The following is a 17008-nucleotide window of genomic DNA, read 5'->3' as shown; positions in this document are numbered from 1 at the left end:
CTGGGATTTGAAGTCTGGTAACGGATCCTCCCGACCCCCCACCCGCTTGCAGACCACCGTGCCGGCACCTGCTTCTCGGTGCTGATCGTGGGCCGCTGCGCCGGAGACCTCGCTGGCCACTATACCCATAGGCAGTGCTGCTGTGATACGGGCAGGTGCTGGGCAGTTGGCCCGGCTCCTGAGCTGTGTCCGCCTCGGGGCTCTGGTGAGTGGCCTGGGGCCACCTCCTACCTTCCTCTGCCCCCAGAGCTTGGCCTGTGGGTTGGGATCCCGGGGCACAACCGAAGGCTTGGCCTCCAACCCGGCTTCCTTGCAGATGAGTTCCAGCGACTGTGTGCCCTGGGGCTCCCGCTGCTGCCCTCCTACCCAGGCCCCTTCCCCGGCCTCCCTGGCTTCGGATCCAGTGGGCGTGGGGTTCCCAGCCTGGGCCTTGGTGACACCAACATTGGTGAGGACTTGGGATCCAAGACTCCTCCCTTGGGGGAAGGGGGTCCAGGCCTCAGAGACAGAGTCAGGGCTTTGGAGTGTGGGTCCTGGCCTGGGCAGTAGGGATGAAAGTACTGACAGTGGTCTGGGGCTGGGGGTGGATTGGGGATCCAGGCCTCCAGGTCAGGGTTTGGGTTTTGGGTGAGGGTCTAGGGCTGGCGTGGGGGGCTGGGGGTCTCAGCCAGGGTGGAGGTGGGGCAGGACTCGGCTGAAGTGGGAGAGCCTGGCCATAGGGGTAGGGTTCCAGCTTCTTGAGTGGGTGTCTGAACCTGGAGGTGAGGTCCAGACCCAGGGGGCCAGCACATGCTCGGGTGCCCCACGTCGGCCCTACTCACAGGCACAGCCACGCTGAACCAGACCATTGACATCTGCCGACACTTCACCAACCTGTGTCTCAATGGCCGCTGCCTGCCCACCTCTTCCAGCTACCGCTGCGAGTGTAACGTGGGCTACACCCAGGACGTTCGGGGCGAGTGCATCGGTGAGCAGCGGCTGGGGCAGGGGTGGGCTGGGGGCAGGGGAGCGCCCTGGCGGGCTGGGGCTCAGGGTCCTCTGCCTGCAGACGTGGATGAGTGTGCCAGCAGCCCCTGCCACCACGGAGACTGCGTCAACACCCCCGGCTCCTACCGCTGCCGGTGCTGGGAGGGCTTTCAGGCGACGCTCACCAAGCAGGAGTGCGTGGGTATGGCCGTCCATCGGACAGTGGGGGTGACCGGGAGCCTGACTGATGGAACCTGCATCTGAATTAGAGCCTGGGGGCCAGGAGGACGCCTGCTGACTGCCCGCCTGCCTCCCCACCAGACATGGACGAGTGCATCGCCAGCAGTGGCCTCTGCCACCACGGCCGCTGCGTCAACACAGCAGGCAGCTTCCAGTGTGTCTGCAATGCAGGCTTCGAGCTCGGCCCCGATGGCAAGAACTGTGTGGGTGAGTTGAGGGTGAGCGGGTGGGGAAGCGGCTTCTGGGCCCCAGTAGCTGCCCTCTGCATCTTGCCACTCGTGCTGCATCACCCACCTCCCTCCTCACGGTGGGTCCTCTGCTCCCCTTTCTGAGCCGAACCAGCCCATCTGAGATCCTCCTTGTGGTCTCTCCAGCCCCTACTCACTCCTTCATTCTCTTCCTTCCTGAATTCATGCCCTGAATCCCAGGAAGGGGCCTTTGGGGTAAGACCATGCCATCAGCTGTCTGCGTCTGCCCCTGCCCCTGACTCATGGCCCCTCACCTGTCCTCGAGAGAGTCTGGCCTCCGAGAGAGGTGGGTCAGGACCGTGGAGAGCGCCCCGATCTCAGGCTCCCTGTGGGGTACGGGGGTGCCACCCAAGCTCCCCGCAGCTTGTAGGGGCCACCGGGGACTCCCTTTATTCTTTTCTGTCACCCTCTCTGAGGAGACCTGCCTTGTAGTCTTCCCTCATCAGGAAGGATTTTCTTCCTTTCATTCTTTTTTTTTTTTTGCAGAGCATTTACTTTCTGTTGATTTTTAGATACATTTAGAAAGTTGACTATTAAATTAGCTATTTTCTTAGCATTAACTTTAGGTATAGTCATTTATGTCTGTGCATAAATCATTATAATTTTTATTTGCATTGTTTTTTATTAGTTAGATATCACCTACTGAAAGTAATTTTGATTAATTCATTGTTTTATAATTTTACCATCGTCTCTCTTTTTTTTTTTTTTAAGTTTTGGCTGCTTTGGGTCTTCGTTGCTGCACACGGGCTTCTCATTGTGGTGGCTTCTCTTGTTGCGGAGCACGGGCTCTAGGCGCACAGGCTTCAGTAGCTGTGGCGCGTGGGCTCAGTAGTTGTGGCTTGTGTGCTCTAGAGCCCAGGCTCAGTAGTTGTGGTGCACGGGCTTAGTTGCTCTGAGGTATGTGGGAACTTCCCGGACCAGGGCTCGAACCCGTGTCGCCTGCATTGGTAGGCGGCTTCTTAACCACTGCGCCACCAGGGAAGCCCTACCGTCAAGTCTTTAATATTTCCTTCAGATCTCTGCATAGTCTGTAACCAGTAAGAGTTGAAATCCTTAATCAGTGTTTTTCTTGGTACATATAAATTTTATTTTTTTAATTTATTTTTTGTAGTTGAAGTATAGTTGATTTACAATGTTGTGTTAGTTTCAGGTGTACAGCAAAGTGATTCAGTTATACATGTATCTATCCGTTTTCGGATTCTTTTCCTTTATGGGTTATTATAAAGTATTGAGTATAGTTCCCTGTGCATTCTTTCTTTTTTTTTTTTTTTAAATTAATTAATTAATTAATTAACTTTTTGGCTGTGTTGGGTCTTCGTTTCTGTGCGAGGGCTTTCTCTAGTTGTGGCAAGTGGGGGCCACTCTTCATCGCGGTGCGCGGGCCTCTCACTATCGCGGCCTCTCTTGTTGCGGAGCACAGGCTCCAGACGCACAGGCTCCAGACGCACAGGCTCAGTAGTTGTGGCTCACGGTCCTAGTTGCTCCGCGGCATGTGGGATCTTCCCAGACCAGGGTTCGAACCCGTGTCCCCTGCATCAGCAGGCAGATTCTCAACCACTGTGCCACCAGGGAAGCCCTCTTTCATTTTTTTTAAAAAACCTTCTTAGCATCTTTATTGATATATCATTCCATACCATAAGAGTGGCCATTTAAAGTGTACACTTCAATGGCTTTTAGTACAAGCGTCACCACAATCTAAGTTTAGAACCTCTTTATCACCTCCTCTCCATTAGCAGTCATTCCAGAATCCTCTGTCTTCCCCCCAGCCCTCGGCACTAGGCTAATCGACTTTCCGTCTCCATGGATTTGCCTGTTCGGGGCATTTGGTATAAATGGAATCACGTACTCCGTGGCCTTTTGTGACTGGCTTCTCTCACTGAGCATCGTGTTTTCAAGGTCCACCCATGTTGTAGCGGTTGTCAGAACGTCATTCCTTTTTATTGTCAGATGACATTCCATTATACGAGTAGACCACATTTTGTTTATACGTCATCAGTTAATGGCTATTTGGGTTGTTTCCACTCTTTGCTGTTGTGGATAAAGCTGCCATGAATGTTCATGTACAAGTTTTGGTGTGGACCTTTTCTTCATTTATTCTTTCCTTTCCTTCCCTCCCTCCCTCCCTTCTTTCTTTCCTTCCTTCCTTTTGGTACCGTCCTTTATTGTTCAAAACTGACACTTTGGTAAACAAATCGTTTCTGCACCCACCGCCTTCCTTTAAATTAGACTGTTTTCTTCTCAGCTGACGGTTTTTGCCCTTTTCTTTTTAAATTCAAGTGAGATTCACACAAGATAAATTTAATCATTTAAAAGTGAAAAATTCAGTGGCGTTTATTTAGTAGTTCCCAATGTTGTGCACCCACATTTATTCAATTCTTTTCTGCAGGAAAGTAAACGTAGCATTTTTAAGTGAACAATTTGGTGGCACTTAGGATATTTCCAAGGTCTTGCAACGACCATCTCATTTATGCAATTTTTTTTTGCATTTTTAAAAATCGTGGCACAATATACATAGTGTACAATTTACCATTTAACCCTTTTTTTTCTTTTCCATTATAGTTTATTACAAGATATTGAATATATAGTTCCCTGGGCTATACAGTAGGACCTCGTTGTTTATCTATTTTATGTACAGTAGTGTGTATCAGCTCCATTCCTACCCTTTTTTTTTTTAATTTTATTTATTTTTGGCTGTGTTGGGTCTTCGTTGCTGTGAGCAGGCTTTCTCTAGTTGCAGTGAGCAGGGGCTACTCTTCGCTGCAGGGCGCAGGCTTCTCATTGCGGTGGCTTCTCTTGTTGCAGAGCACGGGCTCTAGGCGCGCAGGCTCCAGTAGTTGTGGCACGCGGGCTCAGTAGTTGTGGCTCGCGACCTTTAGAGCACAGGCTCCGTAGTTGTGGTGCATGGGCTTAGTTGCTCCAATGTGGGATCTTCCCGGACCAGGGCTTGAACCCATGTCCCCTGCATTGGCAGGCAGATTCTTAACCACTGCGCCACCAGGGAAGCCCCCTACCCTTTTTAAAGGAACAGTTTGGTGGCATTTACTACATTCATAAAGTCATGCAAACACTACCTCATTTTTTCCATTTTTTTTTGTATTTTTTATTGTGGTGAAATATACATAACATATTTACCATTTAAACCATTTTTAAAGGAACAGTTGGTGGCATTTAGTGCGATGTTGTGTAACCACCACACCTCACGTATTCGACTTTGAGCAACTATTTATGGAGCACCTACGGTGTGCCAGGATGGAAGATGCAGACTCGAGCTAGTGGCCCCAGTCTTGCCCCAGGGGAGTTCACACTCCAGCAGTTCACTGTATCCAAGTCGACATAGTTCCCGACAGTCACATTTTGTCCTGTCAGGCTCGAACTGCCCTGGGAAGGGTCCCTGGAACAGTGAAGGGGCGGGGCTGGTCTACCAGGCAGGGCTGGCCCAAAGAGGGGTGACTGCTGGGACCCTGCTGAGAACCAGCCTCTCCTGGTGTCCCCAGACCACAACGAGTGTGCCACCACCACCATGTGTGCCAACGGAGTGTGCCTGAACGAGGACGGCAGCTTCTCATGCCTCTGCAAACCCGGCTTCCTGCTGGCGCCCGGTGGCCGCCACTGCGTGGGTGAGGCTGGAGGCTGGACCACAGGGGAGTGTTGGGGATTGGGGAGGAAGAGGTGAGGGGAGGCGGCAAGGGCAGGTGGCGGGGGACTGGGACCTGTCGCAGTCGCCCACGGCCCCCCGCAGACATCGACGAGTGCCAGACACCGGGCATCTGTATGAACGGCCACTGTACCAACACCGAGGGCTCCTTCCGCTGCCACTGCCTGGGGGGGCTCGCGGTGGGCGCGGATGGCCGCGTGTGCGTGGACACCCACGTGCGTAGCACGTGCTACGGGACCCTCAACAAGGGCTCTTGTGCCCGCCCCTTCCCCGGTGCCGTCACCAAATCCGAGTGCTGCTGTGCGAGCCCCGACCACGGGTTTGGGGAGCCCTGCCAGCTGTGTCCTGCCAAGAACTCTGGTGAGGGTCGGCTGCCCCACGTCCACCCGCTTTCCTTTAGTTCTTGCTTCTAGTTGATCACCCAGGGGGCAGGAGGGGACAGTGTGGGGGGGGCTTGGCTCCTATGGGGTGGGGGGTGGGGATTTCTCTCCCCAAGAAGACACGGAAGGAAGTTGCTCTTCCCATTGCGGAGGGGGCATCTTAGTCCCAGACCCTCGCTCATCTCCAAGGGGCCACGTCTTGGGCGTGGTTTGGGTTCGGCAATGGCCACTGACCCCTCTCGCTCTGCTTCCGCCACTCCAGCCGAGTTCCAGGCCCTGTGCAGCAGCGGTCTTGGCATCACCACGGATGGCAGAGGTGAGCGGGGCAGTGCTGGGACAGAGGGGTGGGGTCGTGGTTGGGCACTGTCATGTCGCTGGGGCTGCCGTAACAAAGTACCACAGGCTGGGAGGCTTCAACAGCAGACGTTTATTCTCCCACGGCTCTGGAGAGGCTAAAAGTCCGAGATCAAGGTGTGAGCAGGGATGGCTCTTTCTGAGGCTGTGAGGGAGAGTCTGTCCCATGCCTCTCCCCCAGCTTCTGGCACTTCACTGTTAAATCCTCAGCTGGTAGAAGCATCACCCTGATCTCTGCATTCATCCTTTTTTTTTTTTTTTTTTAAGTTTACAATGTTGTGTTAGTTTTAGGTGTACAGCAAAGTGATACATACATATCTATTAGATAGATACATAGATAGATACATAGATACATACATATCTATTCTTTTTCGGATTCTTTTCCCTTATAGGTTATTAAAAATATTGAGTTCCCTGTGCTATACCGTAGTCCTTGTTGGTTATCTGTTTTATATATAGTATTGTGTATGCTATTCCCAAACTCCTAATTCATCCCTACGCCCTCTGTCTTCATCTTTTTTTTTTTTCACGCCGTGCAGCAGGCAGGATCTTAGTTCCCCGAGCAGGGATTGAACCCGTGCCCTCGGCAGTGAAAATGCAGAGTCCTAACCACTGGACCACCAGGGAATTACCCCTCTGCCTTCCTCTTGACCTGGGGTTCTCCTTGTGAGAACCCCAAATTTCCCCCTTTTATAAGGATACAGTCATATTGGAATGGATTGCGGGTCCACCCTAATGAACTCGTTTTAACTGGATCACCTCTGTAAAGTCCTTGTCTCCAAATAAAATCACATGCTGAGATCCTGGGGGTTAGGACTCCAACCTATGACACCATCCCTTACTGAAACAGCCTTTCTGCCTGAGCAAGAAATAAAAGGACTTAGAATAGTCAGATTTCCCATCCACTGCTAGGCCATCAGGGCAGGACAGATGTCCACCCCTCCCCCACGCCCTGTCAGTTAAAGGGACAGAGTCTGGAGCCAGATGCGTGGGTTCGAATCCTGGCCCTACTATTTATTGATTGAATAACCTCAGGCAAGTTACCTACCGTCTCTGTGCCTCCTTATCTGTACAGTGGAGATAACGGTAAGACCCATTTCAGGGATGTTGTGAGGATCAAATGAGCTAATACGCTTGGCACAAAATAGTAAACATCCTATAATGGTAGTGATTATGATTGCACTTTTTTTTTCAAAATTATGCCGCTGCTGTATAAACATCTGTTCCATGAGTTCCAAACTGGGGACAGTTTTGTCCCCCCTCCCGAGGGGCCATTTGGCAATGTCTGGACAGATATTGGGGAGGGTACTACTGGCACCTCCTGGGTAAGTCTGGGAATACTGCTCAACATCCTACAATGCACAGGACGCCCCCCGTCACAGCAAAGGATGATCTGGCCCCAAATATCCACGGTGCTGAGAAACCCTGGTTTCAAGGGGAAGGAGGCAGGGTCTAGGCTGGAGCTCTGGCCCCTGGGGACATGGCTTCTGGAGCCTCCAGGGAGCCAGGGCAGCTGCTGACGCCCTCCTCCTGGTGCAGACATCAACGAGTGTGCCCTCGATCCTGATGTCTGTGCCAACGGTATGTGTGAGAACCTGCGGGGCAGCTACCGCTGCATCTGCAACCTGGGCTACGAGGCAGCTGCAGCCGGCAAGGAGTGCATGGGTGAGTGTGCCCGGCAAGTGGACGGGCAGGTGGGTGGGCCGCCCCCACTGCACACCCCTCACCCCGCTCTCCCCCCCCAACCCTGCAGATGTGGATGAGTGCGCACTCAACAGCCTCCTGTGTGACAACGGGCGGTGCCGGAACAGCCCTGGCAGCTACAGCTGCTCCTGCCCCCAGGGCTTCAGCTTCTGGCAAGACACGGAGACCTGCGAAGGTACAGGGTCGCGGGGCACACAGCCACGCACACATACATGCAGATCCTTACGCACGCTGCGTGCTCTGGGTACTCACACTCAGGTACACACACAATACCCACATTCACACACTTATTCTCACACTTTACACGCATGCTCGCAGCCACAGTTACACCCTCAAAGGCACACCCTTATGCAGACACTCAGACCCTCCGACATTCACACACGTGTGCATATGATCACTCAGTTACACACACCGGTACTCACACAAAACACACTCACATACCCATATTCACACTCACAGACATTCCCACAGTCACACACCCTCACGTGCACACTTTCAAAGACATGTGTGTGCCAAATTCTTTCACTCACCCTTTCACACAGGCTCACAGCCACACACACCCTCACATACCTGCACAGTTGTGCACTCACATGCTCATACGTACTCACGCTTATACACAAGAATACGTGCCCATCCCCCCCCACACGCGCAGTCACTGACACATACACAAGTTCAAGTGTGCATGCTCGCCGTTGCCCACACACACGTTGTTGTGATGACCTTGCCCACTGCATAGATCCCTTGGCACTCACAGACGCCTGCACGCGCACACACGCACACAGTCACGCACAAGCTTTTCGTCTGGCCCCACCCCTCCCCTGGTCCTTTGTCTTCTTAACAGCTGACACCCCTCCCCCACCCTGGCCACACCCAGGCCTCCATCCCCTCTGGGTTTTCCTCCCGCCTCTCGCCTGTCTTGCGCCGTGACCGACCCTTTGAGGGCCACGATTCCCCGCCGTGCCTATCCCTCTGCACTTTTACCTGTGTGCGCTCCCAGGACCCTGCACGTCAGCGTGCTTGTGCAGGTGCAGAAGACGATTCAGTGCAAACTCACGTGCGTCTGAGCCTGCGCGGTCCGTTCCTTGAATTCTGACCGCTTGCGCCCCCTGCCTCTGGACTTTGGCAGCCGTGGGGAGGAGGGGCCCCTGGTCAGGTGGGGCCCCCCCTCCTGCAGCTCAGGACTCGCTGTGGGGTGGGGCGGCTGGCGGGGGGGGGCTGTCCCTGCAGACATCGACGAGTGCCTGTCCAATCCGTGTGTGAACGGCGTGTGCCGCAACCTGGCCGGCTCCTATGCCTGCGAGTGCGCCCCCGGCAGCCGCCTGGGACCCTCCGGCACCGTGTGCTTAGGTGAGAGGCCCCACGGAGCAGCGGGGACCCCGACGCCCCGGAGTAGGCTGGGTCGCTGCGGGTCGGCGTGCAGGTGTGGGCCCGCCAGGTGAGACAGCAAGCCCCTCCTCGCAGACAGCACCAAAGGCACCTGCTGGCTAAAGGTCCAGGATGGCCGCTGCGAGGCAAACCTGCACGGAGCCACCCTACGGTCCGAGTGCTGCGCCACGCTCGGGGCTGCCTGGGGGAGCCCCTGCGAACGCTGTGACATGGGTAATGCCCTGGAGGGGGGCTCCGGGGGCTCCCACGCCATCGGGACAACTGGGGGGGCGGACAGATCCCCTGTGTTTGAGTGGAGAGAGTGACTCCTCTCCCCAACCACAGACCCCGCCTGTGCCCGTGGCTTCGCCCGCGTGAAGGGGCTCAGCTGCGAAGGTAACCCCCATCCCCACCCTCTGCGGTTCGCCCTCCAAGCAGCACGTGGGCGAGTGTCATGGGGGCTGCCTGGGGCCCCTCCCTGAAGTCATTTGAGATCGAGACATTCTAGCTCCTTGGTACCTGGGTCTTCCCCACGATCTGCCAGCCCCTGAGGCTGGCGCTGCCCCTTCCCCCTCCCCAAGGACCACGTGGTGTCCTGAGGCCCCAGGGGAACAGCTCCTGGGAGCCTCCAGCCCTTGCCTCTCCTCCTTGCCTGCTGCTGCCCAGATGTGAACGAGTGTGAGGTCTTCCCGGGGGTCTGTCCCAATGGGCGCTGCCTCAACACCGCTGGCTCCTTCCACTGCGAGTGTCTTGAGGGCCTGACGCTGGATGCCACGGGCCGGCTGTGCGTGGGTGAGTGCGGGCTGGGTCCCCACGCAGGGCCCCCTGCCCTTCATTGCCTCCACTCCCAGTGGCTGGAGACCCCTCCTAGGGACAAGCAGGATCTCGGGGGTCCTCCAGGACCCTCTGCTCACTGCCCACCTGCTGCCCACGTGTCTCCAAAGACATTTGTTTTGGGGGATGCATCTTCTTAACTGCCCTTCTAAGGAAGCTCATTGCAGATGGCAAAATCTCGTGGAATAATACTTGCAACCTTCGTTTATTCTTTCTTGTTAGCGAGTAGGGTTTACACGGGGGGATTTGAGCAGGAGACACCTCTAGCATGAGTGCTAAGTGATGCTGGTGAACCTTCCTCAGCATCCAGGGCTCAAACCCTCACCCTGAATGGCTTACCCTCAGTCTCAAAGGCTCTGAGATATTTTCCCCCTCGATGAGGGCTTCTTGCTTTGTCCCTATCAACATCTCGAACAGGACATTTCTTGGCCAAAAGCATGTGCCGGCCAGCAGGTAGTGCTCCGAGTTCTATCAGCTTTTCCTCCCGTAGTCCCATCAATCCATTGGTAGCCTCCTCGGGGTCACCTTGGAGCCTGGTCAACATCAGGCAGATGGGCCCTGATGACCCTTCTCAACTTCGATTTCCTTCTAAACTGAGCTTCAGGTGTGCAGCGGGTCTTCTTGCTGATTCCAAAAGGTGAGCAAGGAAAGAAAGTAACTGAGTAAAGAGGAAAAAGCCATTGCTGAATTGACGGCCAGGTGAAATGGCTCAGTCTGGTCAGCCCTGGGCCAAGCCACTGGGTACATGGGAACTTAAGACAGATCCCTGTGTGTCATGGCACTTCTGCTTATCTTTATTTTTTCCTAAAGATTCTGTAGCAGGGTCTCGTCCTCAAATGGACCCACTTAAACATATGTTCCTTTTGTAAAGAGTGAGAAGTTGTCTTAGACCAGGGATCAGCCAGCTGTTTCTGCAAAGGGCCAGAGAGTAAATGTTTTCAGCTTTTGGGGCCTCACAGTCTGTTGCAGCTACTCAGCTCTGCTGTGTAGTGTAAACACCCACAGACAGTACAGAAACAAATGGATGTGGCTGTGTGTCAATAAAACTTTATTTACAAAAACAGGAGGCTGGCACCCCAGGCCGTAGTTAACCAGCCCCATTCTTAGACCCTCGTGTCTGGTGCTGAGGAAGGCTTATCCACTCCCAGATTATTCTAAGGGAGTTTTACAGGTTAAAACACACACACTCTGGAGCCAGATGGCCTGGTTTGAACCCCGCTCTACCTCTTACTAACTGTTTGGCCTCAGGTCACCTACCTAACCCTTCTCTGCCTCAGTTTTCTTGCCTGTAAAATGGGCATGATGATAATATTTTCCTCTTGGTGTTATTTTGAGGATTCAATGGATTGATGAACTTAGAACAGTGCCCGTCACATAGCAAGCACCTAGCAGTGCAAGTTATTATACTGTAAGTTTTGGATTATACCATTATTCAAATGTAACTATTGGATTATATCATTTCTAAAATGTAACTGCTGGGAATTCCCTGGTGGTCCAGTGGTTAGGACTCGGTGCTCTCACTGCTGGGGGCCCCAGGTTCGATCCCTGGTCAGGGAACTAAGATCCCACCAGCCACGCAGCGCTGCCAAAAAAAAAAAAAAAAAAAAAGAAGTATTGGATGATATCGAATCTCAGCATAAGGAAGTCACTCTTCCCGTTGGGGAGGAAGTTTCAGAAGAAGCTGCTGAAGGAGGCTCTAATGCCTGTCCTGGCAGGCACAGTGTGGCAGGGGCAGGACTGGTGACTGCCCCTCCTTGCAGATGTGCGCCTGGAGCTTTGTTTCTTGCATTGGGATGAGGATGAATGTGGGGCCGCCCTGCCCGGCAAGTACCGGATGGACGTCTGCTGCTGCTCCTTGGGAGCCGCGTGGGGGGCCGCGTGCGAGGCGTGCCCTGAGCCTGAGTCCCCAGCGTTTGCCAGCCTGTGTCCCCGGGGGCTGGGCTTTGCCAGCCGGGACTTCCTCTCAGGCCAGCCCTTCTATAAAGGTGTGTTTGGGCTCAGGGAACCTGGTGGATGGGGAGAGGGCACAGCGTGGGTAGAGGCCTGGAGATGGGACGTGTGTTTGGGAGAGAGCAAACATCTGTGGCCAGAGGGGTGAACGCTCAGGCGGTGGGGACCCAGAGACATTGGGGCAGCGTGACATTTTGTGCTCCCATGCTGCAGATGTGAACGAGTGCAAAGCCTTCCCCGGGCTGTGTGCACACGGCACCTGCCGCAACACCGTGGGCAGCTTTCGTTGTTCTTGTGCTGGGGGCTTTGCCCTGGACGCCCAGGAAAGGAACTGCACAGGTACGTGCCCGCATCTGCCTCCTGGGCGGTCGGGGGGCGCCTACAGGGATGGGGGCCATGAACTAGAGGCACCTGAAAGACAAGAACCGGCCTTTTCCTGCCTGTCTACCTGCCTGCTCTGTGACCGAGGACAGCTCAACACCCTCTCTGGGCCTTCGGGGTCCCAGCTACAAAAGGAGGGGCTGGCAGAGGTGGCCTCCAGGGGCCTCCAGGCTGGAAGGAAATTCCCTACCCTCGTCTGGGGTGCCGTCACGGCACCTCTGTTAACCTGGGTTCAGCAGCTTGGGGCTCCTGTGCACCCCTGGGTGTTTGCAGATGTGGAGGCCCGGCCCGTGCCCACTCTCTCCACAGACATTGACGAGTGCCGCATCTCCCCTGACCTCTGCGGCCAGGGCACCTGCGTCAACACTCCGGGCAACTTCGAGTGTGAGTGTTTCCACGGCTACGAGAGTGGCTTCATGATGATGAAGAACTGCGTGGGTAGGCAGCCACCCCGGGCAGGGTGATGCTTGGGGGTCTCGGGGCCAAGCCGCGGGATGGGGGTGACATTGCTGTGATGGATGTAGGTGGAGGGGGCCGGAGTGGGGAGAAGCCATGATCCAGCTGGGACACAGCAAGTGTGCGCGTCATCCCTGTAGGCTGCTGGACATTGGGTGTGGCATTCAGATGAGAAGCCTGGGAACCAAGATTCGGGCAGGCCTCCCGGGGGGTCGTAGCATGAGAAGAGGAGGGGGCCCGGGACAGAGGAGCCTCTTCCCCTTTCATTCACTTTTTCATTCAGTGAACATTTCATGTGCATCTACTCAGGGGAACCACAGAGAGCTCGGCAGCAGAGGGCCATTTTCTCTGAGCTCGTGACCTAATGGGGAGATAGATGTTTAATAAAATAAATCTCCAAACAAATGCAAAATAAAGAGCCACTGTCATAAGTACTTGAAAGGGCCATATGGTGCAGTGGGAGCGTAGACCCCTAGGATGTATGCCATTCTGTGGGGCTGAGAGAGTGGGAGTAATTGGGGTGAAGAGGGGCTGAAGCGTGGCTTGAAGAAAGAACAGTGCATGCAAAGGCCCTGGGGTGGACGTGAAGGATAGAAGGAGCTGCTGTGTGGAGGGCCGGGTGGGAGGGGGAACAGCACCTGAGGGGTGGAACGAGGCCCATGAGGCTGGAGTGGGAGGAGAGTGGGGGTAGGTGGTGAGGTCCCCCACTCCCTGTGCTGATGCCTGGAGGGGCTGGGCCTTGCCTTCCCTCTGTGTCCTCTGGGGGGCGCTTCTCAGGGCCTCCTTCAGCTCCAGGAGTATCAGCCTGTGTCCCTGATAATTCTGAGAATTCCAGCTTCCCTCCCAGTCTGACTCCCATGGGTCACCCAAGTCCCAAAACTCCAGGCCCTTTCGGCTTCAGCCAGGGTGACAGGGTTGGGGGAGAGGGGCACAGGGAGAAGCTTCCACAAGCCATATCACACCCTGCCAGGTCAGCGTCCTCACACCTCCTCTCTCCCTCTCCACACGCCCAGACGTGGATGAGTGTGCCCGGGACCCACTGCTGTGCCGGGGAGGCACCTGTACCAACACGGATGGGAGTTATGAGTGCCAGTGCCCCGCTGGACATGCGCTGGTGGCCAAGGGTACTGCTTGTGAGGGTGAGTGTGGGTTGCATGAGGGAGGTGATGGGAGTGTGTGTTTGTGCGTCTCCCTGAGTACATACTTATGTATATGTGTGCACACGTGTGTCAGTCTCTATGCATGTGAGCGGTCGCATGCATGAGGTAGCATGGGTGCAGGTCATTGTGCGTCCGTGTGATATGACCGTGCGTGGGTGTGAGACGGAGGAAGTGTGTATTTGTGTGTCTGTGTGAGCATGCAGGTGTGTACCTGGGAATGTGTACAAGAGTGAGTGTGTGCATGGGTGTTTATGTGTGAGTCTGAGTGTGTACGTGTCTACACAAGGATGTGTGTTCTTATGTGAGGGGATGTGGTGTTTGTGCAGCTACATGAGCTTGTGAGAGAATGTGTGTCTAGGTGTGGATGTGTGTTGGCACGCGGGTGGGTGTGTTTGTGGATGGGGCTGTGTGCATGTGGGTATGGGTGTGTGTGTCGAGGGTGAGGATGTTTGCATATGAGTGGGGATGAGGTGTATTTGTGAGTCTTATGAGTGTGCCTGTGGCTGTGAAGGTGTGTCTACTGAGGGTGATTGTGTTTGCATGTGAGTAGGTGTGAGGGTGTGTTTGTGTGTGAGCTGTGTGTACGTAAGTGCATGGATCAGGGTGTGGGTGTTATCTGCTGAGGGTGTGTGTATTCAAGGGTGTGTTTTGGGTGAGTCTTGTGGGTGTGCACGTGGGTGTGCACGTGGTCTTGTAGGTGGGCACGTGGGTGGGCACGTGGATCTGGGTGTGGGTGCGTGTTTGTACAAGGGTGAGGTGTGGACTCACACCTGTGGTGGCGTGTGGATGCCAGGAGCATGAATGCATCGGAGTGCACACGTGTCCCAGTGCCTCGGGGTCCTGCAGATGGCGGATGAACACAGGCCGGGCCTTCCCTGGGGCCCCTCCCCTACCTGCTGTCCCCACCAGCCATGTGCTCCCCCTGCAGACGTTGATGAATGCTCCCTGAGTGACGGCCTGTGTCCCCACGGCCAGTGCGTCAACGTCATCGGTGCCTTCCAGTGCTCCTGCCACGCCGGCTTCCAGAGCACACCTGACCGCCAAGGCTGCGTGGGTGAGACCGCGCCCGCCCCCAGCCCCAGCCGAGGCCCCCACTACCACAGCAGTCACTCCAAGTCCCTGCCTCTGATGGCCCCGCCCCCGCCACGCCCCCACCTCGCTCCCACCTCCCCCTGCCTCCCGTCCCACCACGCCCCTACCTTGCTCCCGCCAGGCCCCGCCTCGCCCTGCCTCCCGCCCTGCCACGCCCACCCACCTCACTCCCGCCACGCCCCCACCTCGCTCCCGCCATGCGCCTACCTCGTCCTGCCTCTCGCCCTGCCTCCCGCCCTGCCACGCCAACCCACCTCGCTCCCACCACACCCCACCTCGCCCTGCCTCCCACCCCGCCACGACCCCCACCTCACTCCCGCCACGACCTCTACCTCGCCCTGCCTCCCGCAGACGTGGACGAATGCCGCTCTGGGAACGGTGGGTGCCACGTGCACTGCATTAACACCGAGGGCAGCTACCGGTGTGGCTGCGGACACGGCTACTTGCTGATGCCTGCTGGGAGGGCGTGTGCAGGTGGGTGGGCGCGACCCCCTCCCTCCGCGTGGGATGGGGAACACACCTTTCCTGATCCAGACGCAGCCGGCCAGACGTGGGACAGGCCGCTGACCCTGCAGCAGGGTCCCTGGGACTCCCCCTCCGTCCCTGCCTGCCTGCAGCCCAGCCCCCCACCCTGCTCCCCCAGACGTGGACGAGTGTGAGGAGAACCCGGACATCTGTGACGGGGGCCAGTGCGTCAACGTGCCGGGGGGTCACCGCTGCCTCTGCTACGACGGCTTTGTGGCCACGCTGGACATGAGGACGTGTGTAGGTGAGGAGCTGGGACTACATACAGGTGGAGGAGGCAGCTTCACAATTCACGCACCAGGCCTTCCACAAGGAGGCCACGTGGGCAAGACAGACGACAGTCCCATCCCCGTCACACGCGGGCCGGGGAGATGAGGCTTTGCACTTTGCAGTCTGCTCCTGGCCACCTGTGCCTAGAGCCCCTGCACCAAGACCCGTGGGATCTCATTCACAGCAGCAGAGGCCCTTGAACCTTGTTATTTTATGGACAGTTATTGAACACTTACCGTGTACCCAGTGCATGCAGAGGCGTGTGCCCTGTTCTGAAAGCAATGTATAGGATCACTGCAGACCAAGGGGTTTTCTGCAGAGGAAGGTGAGCTGGACGGAAAGACACTGTATTCTCTGAGCCCTGCTTGGGGATCCAAGCTGTTTGGGCCGTGATCACCGTCCTGTCCTGGCTGCAGGTCATCACGGGGCCCAAGGAGCAGATGTCTACTGGGTGCCCCATCAGGGCAGAGCTGGGGCCAGTGTGAGGAAGTACCAGGAAGTAAAAAACATAACCCTCCCAGGGAGATGTGTCCAGCCCAGGGCAGCTTAAAGCATTCTCGATCACAGGTGTCTTAGGAAACACTGAAGAAAAGGGGGCTTAGGACCAAGTTAACTAGGAAATGCTGCTTCCTCCATCCCTTCTTGCAGATCCACGTTGGCATAAAGGCTCTGAAAAGGCCTGCAGGAGAAAAAAATCCAGTTAGCTTTGTTTAACTCAGCGTTGTCTAAATGTATTGGTATAAAATCCTTTTGGGAATGCATGTCCAATGTGTTCCACGGAATATGTGCTGTAGACTGTTGACTGAACATTCACGGCTGCCCAGCGGTGGAATTGGGGGAGTTCCCCACCCCTGAAGGTGGGCAAAGAGAACCCCGATGCAGGGGACCCATGTGGCAGGGCACTTAGCAATGCTGCTGCATCCCCACCCTCACCTGCTTCCTCTCTTGTCATCCCACAGACGTGGACGAGTGTGACCTGAACCCCTACATCTGCCTCCATGGGGTCTGCGAGAACACAAGGGGTTCCTTTGTCTGCCGCTGCCAGCTGGGTTACGTCGTCAGGAAGGGGGCCACAGGCTGCTCTGGTGAGCTGGTGGTCAGTGGAGCAGGCGAGGGGGCCCCCGAGGGGCCAACTTAGGGTTCATGGGGTCTGCCCCATCCCTTGGAGCAGAGTACAGCCAGACCTCATTCTTACACATTTCCACTGGTGGGGCCTCACGTTAAAGCAAAACTTAGGATCCGATCACGTGCCCCTGGGGCTCCCTTAACAGCTCTGCCGGGGGGAGCTCTGGGTCCCTTTGTATCCACACCAGTTCCCAGAGCATGCTAGCCTGATGCTCTTAAGTGGTACAGGGACGAACATTTAAACACTTCCGTAGTTCTTGTTTTAGCCTCCCAGGATTGCTGAACCCCCTGACCACAAACCTG

At 55.8% G+C, this 17008-nt stretch overlaps 1 protein-coding gene across 1 annotated transcript in view; it reads left to right on the top strand.

Annotated features, from left to right (window-relative positions):
- FBN3 (fibrillin 3) overlaps positions 1-17008 on the top strand; it is a 64240-nt gene that overhangs the window by 11157 nt on the left and 36075 nt on the right. The window contains exons 13-34 of the mRNA XM_032625501.1: positions 53-205; positions 317-448; positions 824-967; positions 1049-1168; positions 1288-1413; positions 4949-5071; positions 5194-5469; positions 5752-5805; positions 7383-7508; positions 7597-7722; positions 8775-8894; positions 9009-9146; positions 9258-9308; positions 9579-9704; positions 11507-11731; positions 11910-12035; positions 12387-12515; positions 13547-13672; positions 14622-14747; positions 15137-15259; positions 15429-15554; positions 16540-16665. Of these exons, the coding sequence (XP_032481392.1) occupies positions 53-205; positions 317-448; positions 824-967; positions 1049-1168; positions 1288-1413; positions 4949-5071; positions 5194-5469; positions 5752-5805; positions 7383-7508; positions 7597-7722; positions 8775-8894; positions 9009-9146; positions 9258-9308; positions 9579-9704; positions 11507-11731; positions 11910-12035; positions 12387-12515; positions 13547-13672; positions 14622-14747; positions 15137-15259; positions 15429-15554; positions 16540-16665 (2922 nt within the window). The remainder of the gene's footprint in view (positions 1-52; positions 206-316; positions 449-823; positions 968-1048; positions 1169-1287; positions 1414-4948; positions 5072-5193; positions 5470-5751; positions 5806-7382; positions 7509-7596; positions 7723-8774; positions 8895-9008; positions 9147-9257; positions 9309-9578; positions 9705-11506; positions 11732-11909; positions 12036-12386; positions 12516-13546; positions 13673-14621; positions 14748-15136; positions 15260-15428; positions 15555-16539; positions 16666-17008) is intronic.

Source organism: Phocoena sinus, chromosome 3 (genome assembly GCF_008692025.1).
Source record: "Phocoena sinus isolate mPhoSin1 chromosome 3, mPhoSin1.pri, whole genome shotgun sequence".
Taxonomy (NCBI): domain Eukaryota; kingdom Metazoa; phylum Chordata; class Mammalia; order Artiodactyla; family Phocoenidae; genus Phocoena; species Phocoena sinus.
This window is presented reverse-complemented; position numbering and strand designations above follow the sequence as displayed.